Consider the following 11,114-nt stretch of genomic DNA (forward strand, 5'->3'; position numbering starts at 1 on the left):
TGTAGATCAGAGATTTTACATAGAGGGGGAAAAGGAGCGGACCAACTATGAAGCCCTGGGGGACCCCGGTCAATTAAGTAGCCTACATACTGATTACCACACAATTTACAAGGTTTGCATCAACAAATAATCAGATCACATTACATGTTTAAAATTGCCCATGTTGAATTTTGTATTTAAGACTTGAATAATTTACACAATGATTTGCACACATTGTCATAGAATGTATTTTACGTCACATTTACTAAGCATCATAAAGGGCTGGTTGATTTGAGGTGTTGACACTAGTGCCCTCTTGTGGCCTTTATTTTCTCTGCAGCTATTCACTCCAAGAACCTGGTGGCCATTGCGTATCTGCTGGTGGCTCTGGCTATGCACTTCCTGGCTGCCATCAGACTGCCAGAGCATGTGGCTGTACAGGTGGTGGTCATCAAGGTGAGAATTCCCCACAGGAACGGATCCATATTAGCACTTCACAATACTGTATGAGACAGTTCTCAAAGTGGCGTCCGGGGACGCCCAGGGGGTCCTTGAGGAGGTTCCAGGGGGTCCCCAGCAAAATCAGTGAATATAGCATCACAATGATTTACCATATGTTGTACTTTGGCTATTCATAAATAGCCGATCTATAAACCCACAGTTTTGTTTGTCAATTTTTAAATCATTTAAAAACATTTTGTACTCAAATCTTTTCTTCTGGGGGCCCATGTCCTGTACATCAAAAAGATTGCGAACCACTGGTATGAGGGCCCGAAGGAGATTGAGTGGTGCTCAGATACTCATTTATCTGCAAAACACATGTCATTTGACTACATGTGAGTCTTGTGACTACATTTAATGTTATCATGTGACCCGTGAATTTTCTTTATCTTCTGGTATCAGTGGTTCATGCATATATTGGGCATATCATTATGTGAAAATGTTCAATTTATTTATTTAATTTGACCTTTGTTAGTTACTGAGCTGTGAAAAAAGAGACTCCATAAGTTCTGTTGTGTGTAATAAAATGGCCTTGACTTTGTCTTGGGCAGAAAAAAGAGGGCATACTACAGACTTCTCATGTGACTAAGGAGCTGACGACCACCACAGAGTAAGTGTTGCTACAGTACAAATCTTCATATTTCAACCTTTTTTATTATTATTATGATTTTTTTGAGGAGCGTGTCCAGCTTTTAGTGTGTGTGCAAACACAAACTTTGTCCTAACACAAACATTAAATGCCATTGACAATGAATGGACAAACATTGAAGACGAAGGTGAGGACGCAAATTCTGATTGGCCGGAACTTCACATGGGTGTGATTTTTTTAAATATATATATATATATATATATATATATATATATATATATATATATATATTATATAATATAACTATAGGCCTTACAGTATATACTTTCATATACAACAAATAACCAAAATAATAAATAATAAACAGGTTACAATGCACACATTGTGAGCTTGTAGATCGGCTATTTTTGCTATAAAAATAAAAAATCACACATCACATTCCGTGCTCAACCAATCTAACATCACAAATGTCATTCCGGCCAATCTCTTTTGGTGTCTTCACTTTTCTGCCCTCACTTTTATCCTCAATATGTTCTTTGCTCAGCCAATCAAATCATCACTATGGGGTGATCAGCCAGTCATCAGCCAATGTTTGTGTTCACACAAACCCCCAAAACTGGGCATAGGAGGGGCTAGCGCACCTCAAAAATATATAAGGTGCCATTTCTTTAAAAAAATATGCCCAAAATAGGGACACCAGGGTTATGGTTATTATTTAAATCCTAACTATCTGTTTTTTTGTCACATTTTGTAGGATGATGATGGGTCGATTTGGTGAGTTTTTCAACCTTTTCATACTGAAGTACCAGCTCAGAAGATATTTGGTTCTCCAAGTACCACCATAATAACTGATGTTAAAATACAGGAGCGTAGACCTGCCCCTTTTTGTTCCATTCCTAAGCCAATAATGTTGCTGCTCTGACAAAACTGTCTAATCATTAATCAGCACAACTGATGATATTTCGAATGTGATTAATCCGTTCTCAAATCTTCTATTCACGGCGAGGTGTGCCGTCATGCCTATTTCAGGCTGGAGAACCTATTTCAACCAATTGCTTGGTCAGAAGAACTACCTGTAGAAATATAAATATTTCATTCCACTTTTGTCTTTTTTCTCCTTTTTTGGGAGACTCCTCTGTGTACCAGCAGAGGGGGACTCTGTGTACCAGCAGAGGGAGACTCCTCTGTGTACCAGCAGAGGGGGACTCCTCTGTGTACCAGCAGAGGGGGACTCTGTGTACCAGCAGAGGGAGACTCCTCTGTGTACCAGCAGAGGGGGACTCCTCTGTGTACCAGCAGAGGGGGACTCTGTGTACCAGCAGAGGGAGACTCCTCTGTGTACCAGCAGAGGGAGACTCCTCTGTGTACCAGCAGAGGGAGACTCCTCTGTGTACCAGCAGAGGGAGACTCCTCTGTGTACCAGCAGAGGGGGACTCAAGTACCACTAGTGGTACTAGTACCAGTGGTTGGAACCTCTGTTCTAACACATACATTTTACGTATACGTTGCACTGTCATGCGTTTTGCATTGTCATTGTCATTGTCAACCTCCCACTAGCCTCGGAAACCCAGACGTTTTTTTTTCAGGGAGAAAAAAAAAGTCTGGGTCCGAGTCCACTTCAATTCGGCATAGAGTAGCGCAAACATCTCTCACTCTCTGCTGATTTCTGATCGTCTGCACCTTTGTTAAATTGACACACACACACACACATGTACACACACACTCTGTCGCTCTAAGTAATTCGTCTCATGTCGCGCAGCTGCGCATAGTTTCTCCCGCCTATGCCATAAAAAGCATAGGTGAGTTCCAGGCTAACCTCCCACTAATCATACTGTCCTTTTCAGAAAGGGATGCATTTGACACGCTACTGGACCATGCACCTGACAAACTGAATGTGGTCAAAACGGTACGAAGAGATGTTGTTGTTTCTTTAACCACTTCTACACTACTACGTTGACCAGGTTCTCCTAGGGGTTTATCCATGGCCAGCTACTTTTCTCTCGCTATAACATTGTTTGCCAAATGTTCACTATTTTCTGCCAAAGGTTCACCTATTATGGCATGCCTAGAATAGGAACACATGGTTTTAATGACACAACTCGGTGTACTATTTTGACTGTACAGCTGTTTTATCATGTCTTATTTATCTCACCACCAGTCTCTAATCACCTTTGTGAATAAACATCTGAACAAGCTGAACCTTGAAGTTACTGAGCTGGAGTCTCAGGTAAGATTTGTTTTCTTTTTCTCACAATCTTATACAGTATGATGATCATCATCAAAATGCATTACAATGAATTGTCATTACACTATTAAGTATTAAGCAATAATACATGATAGGGACTGATCGAGGAAGTGCTACATTGTGAGACATTGCCAGTTGCATGTCAATTGTTGTAAACCACAGTTTATTGTTTTTTTTAAAGATTAGTTTTTGGCTTTTCTACCTTTATTGATAGTTTCAAGTGAACATAGACAGGAACGAGGGAGAGAGAGACGGGGAAAGACATGCAGCAAAGGTCGTCATGAACGGCACTTGAATACGCGACACACTGTCAGGCCAGATGCCTATTTGGGCGCCCCAAACCACAGTTTTATTATCATTATTCATGATTGTATGTGAAGACAATTATAACATAATTATTATCTTGCTGATATTTATTCCATGGAGTATTTTTAGGCGCAGTCAGGCCATACGTTTTAGGTTCAGTGTCATAAATTACTAATTAAAACACATTTTTACAAATGAAATAAATTTGAGATAGTCGTTAGAAAACAAATGCGGTTAATGTTACAATATTTCTGGCCTGGTGTCCACTGCTTGGTGTCCACTGGTGTCCACTGCTAGGGTTCTTATAAGTAACGTGACTCCGCCAGATGGTGGCGGTATAGATTTACAAGTTCACAACACAGCCTTCATCTGGGATCACTTGCGGAGTAGCGGCCGGCTTGGACCAATCAGCGGCAGGTACGGGCGGGATCTGCCAATCACCTTCTTCAGCGATTGGGCTACAGTGATTCCAGATGGAAGTCAGTTGTGAAACATGGCCTCTTCCATCTGGCGGAGTCAGGTTATCGTATAAGTGTCGTATAAGTATCACTTATATTCGTAAATTAATCCAAATGTGAGGTCAGAACTGAACTGGTATAATGTGTTTCTAATGTATGATGAACTACAGCATTAGCTTTCAGCCAAAGCTGTTTGTCTGTCCTGATGAAGGTCTAACGAAACATTGATTTAATAAAGAGCAACATTTTTGCAAGTTCCAGACGGTGTGCGGGACCTCTTTCTTTGATTTTATTATCAGAGAACATGGACATTTTCTTAAAAAAAAGTCTGATATTGGGTTTAAAGGAGAATTCCATGCTAGAAGGCTTTCTTACCTTTATTTGTAGTTGTTACGTCCCCAACAAAGACGTCCAGGTGTTATTTTGTGCAAAAGTGCATTATTGGCTATTTCCCCTAATATAAGCCCTCAATGGGGGTTGGGTTTTTGTGCTAATTCGCTTATTTCCATCGAAATAAGTACCGGTAGTAAAGTGTGCCACTTGGGATACTATTTACATTATGAAGAGAGGATATACGTACAATTCTTTTTAATTTTTGAGCGATGGTGCAAGGAAATAAGCGAATTAGCACAACACCCCATAGCCCCATTCAATTCAATGCAATTCATTGAGGGCTTATGGTAGGGGAAATAGCCAATAATGCACTTTTGCACAAAATAACACCTGGACCTCTTTGGTGGGGACGTAACAAACTACAAATAAAGGTAAGAAAGCCTTCTAGTATGGAATTCTCCTTTAAAAGTGTTTCAACAGGTCAGCCAAATGAGATATCGGCAAGTGATATTACACTAATTGTAATATTCTTGAGGTAATTATCCCCAACAACCCCTGTGTGTGTGTGTGTGTGTGTGTGTGTGTGTGTGTGTGTGTGTGTGTGTGTGTGTGTGTGTGTGTGTGTGTGTGTGTGTGTGTGTGTGTGTGTGTGTGTGTGTGCGTGCGCAGTTTGCTGATGGTGTGTATCTGGTTCTTCTGATGGGACTATTGGAAGACTACTTTGTTCCTCTATACAACTTCTTCCTCACCCCAGAGAGCTTTGAACAGAAGGTGCGTGGTTTAAATGCTCAAGCTTGTCGGAAAACAGCCCATCTCATAAATGACATATAATTAGCTCCATCTGGCTTCAGGTGTGTAGCAGTGAAATCAGTGATGAAATGTCACTCAATTATTAGTCTTTCTTTGCGTTATAGTAACCTGGCACAGCCATATGGTTTGCTATACAGAACCATCTGGGAAGTATTCATTTGAAACTGTTTGGAATTGGGGCATTTAAGAAAATCATAATAATTTGCGGGTGATTGGATCACCCATCTGTCTGCGATAAGTTAACATCAGCCAATCAGAGCAATAAAGAACCATATGACGCAATATGAGATTGCCGAAGAAGCAACAAGCCGCAGGGAAACTGAAAATGAGCAATAATATTTTTCATGTTAATTGACAATTCCTGCAGTCTTTTTAAGGAGCAAGGCACAGAAATATTTGAATAATCAAAGGTAGCGAATGAGAAATTGTTAATGAATAACTAATAGAATTAGGGTTAACATTGTGGAGTTAATTAATGATCGGTTCGGATTCGTCTTGCAGAGATGAACGGAACTGTGTCAGGTGGAGTTAATTTGAATCAAAAGACACCCACAACAACATCTATTAACCGTTTCCCTGCCAGGATTAATTAATAACATGCCAGGATATCACGCCGTTCAACCCTTATTTTCTTTACTAATATTTTTTATCCCACGATTTTGTAACCCATTTTTCACCCCTGTGTCAATTATCTAATGTGATCCTGGGCTAAACACACCCTCCGCCAAACTAGTCCACATATATGAGGGACATGGGGAGAGCAACGGACTTGAACTCATACTTCCTTCATGCCTGAGGCCCTTTTTTAAACCAGTCCCTTGACTTGAAGTGCTCTCGGGAGGTTCCCTCGTCAGGAAGTGCCCCTCCAGCTGAATCAAGTTCCCTTGATTAGGGTGCTGGGTATAAAAAACAGTTTGGAAATACACTCGCCCTCCTTGTGCAGAAACAGGAAACAGACACCATTCGTTGCCATGGTTACCATCATGCCATTGTGTTACCTGTTATTTTGTTTGTACAGTTATATTGCACTGCATCGTGTATATGTTTGTGTGACATGTGGATTTCATTATTATGGACATTTAAAATGACATACAGCGTGACTGTCAAAAAGGACATGTCATATACATCCATGGTGTTTATAAATCATTGTGTTAAAAGGACAGAGATCAGGGCTGCACAAGGCAATCGAGTTTAGATCGGCATAGACTCGCTCTTGAGGGCTTTATAAGCCACTTCCACTCAAGGCTGTTTGGTTTCGGACGACACTTAATATGGCGCAGCCTCACGTGAATGCACATATCGAGGGCAAGTGTGTAGGGCGAGTGGCGAGGAGGCGGTTTCAAAAAGAGGGTGAGTGCATGTCCAAGTTGTTCCTTTCCACCTGACAGGGGGGAGTTTCCCTGGTTGGAAGTAGCGCGTGGAAGGAACACGTTATTCCAACCAGTACCTTTCCCCTCCATCAGGCACCCTGGGGGAGGCAGTTTAGAGTCCAGGATTACTGCATGTGTTTTGTGAGGGTACCTACCCTAGGGGACACGGGGAGAACATGCAAACTCCACACAGAAAGGCCCTTTCGCCAACCCCGCCTCGGGTATGGGCGCCTATGACGCGGAGGAGGAAACACGCCGCCAGCACCCACAGCGTCCCGAGTGGGAATCGAACCCATGACCTTCTGGGTTCGATTGCTGTCACCTCACAGGAGCTGTGAGGTGACAGCACTACCAACTGTGCCACCGTGCCCCCATCCGTTCAACTCTTATTTTGAAGATCCAAAACATCGCGACCCGATTGTGTCAGCTTAATGGTGTGTGTGTTGTCTCGACCGGATGTTATTGTTTGCCTGGACGATGAGAAGCACAGGCCGGCGTCATTACTACGACCACTAGGCTCTGTGCAATAAGCTCTGTTTTTTACCAGAAACACATTTATACAACTGAATAAACGTAGCTACGTATTTTGGCAGCGTCGCTTCCCGACAAATAACACAGACTACGTTTTTTTAGCGGGGAAAAAAAGATGAATAGATGTTGGTGTGGGAGAAAACAACAATAGCTTGCATATCAGCTATTTCCACTATTTGTCATACAAGGTATATGGGGCATAAAAGGTTAAACTGTACATTTTCCTGCTCTTTTCTCTAAGGTCCATAATGTTGCATTTTCTTTTGAGCTGATGCAAGATGGAGGCTTGAAGAAACCCAAGGCCAGACCAGAAGGTACAGTGGAAAGATTTGCGTTATAGTACGAGAACCAGTGAAATGTGTTTGACATATATTCTGGTTGTGAACTTTAAGGAGCATGACTTTCATTTTGGGATATCATATACTAGCCTGGCTAATAAGCCAGACTCAAATCACACTGTCGTGTGGTATTTGAGTCTGGAGATGCTGTGTATGGATCTTGTTTCCCGGAGGGCGGGTTACTACTGTAACTGAGGGCAATTTGAATAGTTGTACTTACACATTTGTCCACTAGATGGAGCCCTTGTTTCACTGTTAACATGTGGAACTCATCTGGTCTGTGGTAACTGGTCTGTGGTATATTAATTATATAATCAATGCAAAGATTTGAAATATTAAGATATTGATTTAAAGTCATATCGCCCGGCCCTAGTTTTAAATGAAAGCAAAAGGATACACATAGACCATCTTTGAATTCTACAAAGGCATGGCATTCATTAAGTAGAGTAAAGGTTGTTTTGCTCTTTGAATTGAGAGGAAATCAAAGCTATACTTTGAAGTTTTCATAAGAAAAACATTGTATCCAACTTAGCGGAGGTGTGGATCTGATCGGGTGGAAACCTCATATGTCCAAAGCGAGCGTAAGCTCGCATATAGAAAGATTCTGGCACAGATTTGAGTGTGCAGATGCTCCTTTTATGCAGTTTATTTGATATTCATTTGTAAAGGCTTAGAGTCTGCCTAATACTTGAAAAACATGAACCTTTTGAAAATGTCCTTCATAAGCCAGATGAAAAGGAAGCTCTTTTTGGAACTGTAAATGTGATCAACGGGCAGTTTTCAGCCTCAAAACTGAGATTTATTAAGTTTTTAATTTCCTTGCTTTGCGATGGGATCTAATGTTCACATTACTGCTTCCGTCTCTCATTTTCCTGTGTTCCGTGCTGTCCCGTACTCTTGCGTTGTCATCACGATGTGTTCCGTCTCACTTCCTCCGCAGATGTCGTCAACCTGAACCTCAAGTCCACTCTCAGAGTCCTGTACAACCTGTTCACCAACTACAAGAACTCTGAGTGAAACCTGCCACTTTCAGCCAACTTCATCGTACGACAAATAGCTAAAACAGCCAATCCACATGCCCTTGTACTGTAGAATGGCTGTTTTCGCTACGTTTTTTCTTCAGACTCTTCAAGCTGAGAATGCATTGCGTCTGACACGTTTGTTAGTTTGATGTTCTGTTAGTTCTCTTAGGCCAGTGACACCGCCGTTGAGCGCGGAGGAGTCAAGGCGTGATGTGGAGAATTTAAAACTGCCCCCTGTGCCTGCACTGACATCGTGCGTCTGGACACTGAACTCGTCTCTTATGTGGGACATGTAAAAAGATCCGGCCTGGGGGAATTGCTCTGAAAAGGCACCGAATGTTGGTATTTAATCTTCCCCAAATGTCAGTGTTTATTTATTCCTTCCTCTGTGGCTAACTGTGACCCCTGTGTCCCCTGCGACCTTTGCCTGTGTTTGAATACACAGTCGTCACGGGAGAATTGATGAGGTCAGAATGCTCAAAAGTTGTGGCTGTTTATGTAAAACGCTTGTCTGCTAGTCGACCTCCACTACTGAAGTGTTGTTGTTCAAAAATGCTGCATAATGTATCTCAAAAACCGTTGTATATTCGTAATAATCTTATATTGTAGCCTTCTTCAATCTTTTTTATTATTATATATTGCTTCACGTCTAAAGGTGAAGGAACTCTCACAGAGCTTTGTTTCTGTTTACACGGATACTGCGGTATGCTCTCTGGTTCAAGCCATATTTCTTCCAGTAGTAGTTGTTGTTGTGGCCTTCTGCCTTAAAGTGCCATGTGCCCCTTCCTGCCCTGCCTGGGAGAGACCCCTCCTCCTGGTCTGTTCCTCTGGACTGGGGGACTGGAGTACCACTGGAGTACTGCACTCAAACCAAGAGCTATCAAAACTGTATGTAAAGCAGTGGTTCTCAAACATTTTCATGTCAAGGACCACCATATTGATGTGGACCCCATCTGAACATATTTTGGTGGAGATTTGTGGTGTTAACATTTCTCATAATTATTCCAAATTTGTTCTCCTTTTTCAGATCTACAAGCTCACACCTGGGAGCTTTTAGATCAGCTATTTTTGAATAGCCGAGTATAAAATAGACTTAAAGTGGTGAAACTGATACCATATTAAGTTTGTTTTCTGTGGACCCCTGGAACCCCGTCAAGGACCCGTTCTGGTTTTGGGTTCTAATTTGAGAACCACTGTTATAAAGTATAGATTATATTTATTTTTGAATGCTCCAGAGTATTCAAAATAAGTGCTTGCTCACCAAATAAATAGGGGGATGTGGGTCAAATTGATCACAAAATGTATGGTTTACTCATGCATGTGATAATGTACAGGATTGTGAATTATTGAGGAAGAGTCATAGTCCAGAAGATCACGAGGAGACACACTGAATGGTTTACTCAATGTCCAGAAGATCACGAGGAGACACACTGAATGGTTTACTCAATGTCCATGTCTGTCAAGAAATGCATTTTTGAATATAAACGAATGATATCCTGTACATGCAAATGAGAATACTATTTCAGGTCACCTATGTGCAGCGTTGGAAGAAGTGCTCTTGATATTTTCTTTACATTGTAAATGTGGCATTACCACAATATAAAAATGAAAGTGAAAGACCTGTATGAACATTTTTACTTGAGTAAAACAAATGTATTGGCATCATCAAGTAGACAAGTACTCACATTTCTCCACATTTCTAGATATGCTATTTTCAAGTATAAAGTATAAAACTGGGTTTTGTAATAATAATTATAATAATCATAATATGCAAATTAATTATTGACTAAGTAAAAAAATAGCAATATTTGCCTCTGAGAATGTAGTGGAGTAGAAGTATGAAGTATTGGAAAATGGAAATACTCAAAGTAAATGTTGTCCCTGTTGAGCACAGACGAGTCATTCTACCTTCAACTGCCTGAAGCGTGTTGGACTTCTCTTTGTACCTAAAGTAAAGTAGCCTACTTGAGTAAATGTACTTGGTTTGCAAATCGTTTGCAAATACTTGAAGGTTTGCTTTGTCTTTCCAGTGAGGCTGGCCGCTGGCTGTGGAAGCGCCATGCAGGTCAGCTTGGCAATAGCTAATGGAATTATTGGTTTATTTTCAGCCTTTATTTTCTCGTCTTGTGTCCTGGTTACCATGGTAACCTCCCCCTTTCACAAATTGCCCCTTTCGACTGGCTGATAGGAGGTCTTTTTTCCCTCCTCTTCCTTTCTTCTGATGATGGCAAGGCCATTGAATGCACAGACACATCTGTATGTCGTTGCTGTCGGGCAGAAACCTTGTATCTCCATGATATGGAGATTTAAACTTTGTTATTTTCTATTTTTGGTAAATGAATGCCCTATTTCGTCAAAAGGAGTGTTGCGCAAATGTAGCCGATCTGCCCACAACGCATTGCATCGTGACTCGTTTAGTAGATCTGCTATTTTCTGCTATTTTTAAAAATGTTTTAAAGTGAAAGTGGTTAATTCTGTCTGCGGGTTGGTTTATGAAAAGTATTAACAAGAGTGTGTGACTAATAACGACTCTAGATTCATTTGAACACAGTTATTAATATCATTATTATTTTAAAATAATGGTTTTGGTCATGAAAGGTTTTCACCCGACAGCGCTGATGTGGGTTGGGGC

At 41.1% G+C, this 11,114-nt stretch overlaps 1 protein-coding gene across 3 annotated transcripts in view; it reads left to right on the top strand.

The window, feature by feature from the left end:
• The window catches only part of parvb (parvin, beta), a 398,639-nt gene that overhangs the window by 16,847 nt on the left and 370,678 nt on the right, over positions 1 to 11,114 (top strand). For 2 of the 3 annotated variants that reach the window (XM_079501811.1, XM_079501812.1), the window contains exons 6-13: positions 320 to 435; positions 1,032 to 1,090; positions 1,824 to 1,843; positions 2,914 to 2,975; positions 3,228 to 3,296; positions 5,081 to 5,182; positions 7,364 to 7,436; positions 8,401 to 10,103. In XM_079501811.1, the coding sequence (XP_079357937.1) occupies positions 320 to 435; positions 1,032 to 1,090; positions 1,824 to 1,843; positions 2,914 to 2,975; positions 3,228 to 3,296; positions 5,081 to 5,182; positions 7,364 to 7,436; positions 8,401 to 8,477 (578 nt within the window). In that variant the 3' untranslated portion in view covers positions 8,478 to 10,103. Of the gene's footprint in view, positions 1 to 319; positions 436 to 1,031; positions 1,091 to 1,823; positions 1,844 to 2,913; positions 2,976 to 3,227; positions 3,297 to 5,080; positions 5,183 to 7,363; positions 7,437 to 8,400; positions 10,104 to 11,114 lie in introns of those variants that run through there. The other variant, XR_013790086.1, reaches the window with a different exon arrangement.

Source organism: Electrona antarctica (genome assembly GCF_951216825.1).
Source record: "Electrona antarctica genome assembly, chromosome: 5".
NCBI lineage: Eukaryota > Metazoa > Chordata > Actinopteri > Myctophiformes > Myctophidae > Electrona > Electrona antarctica.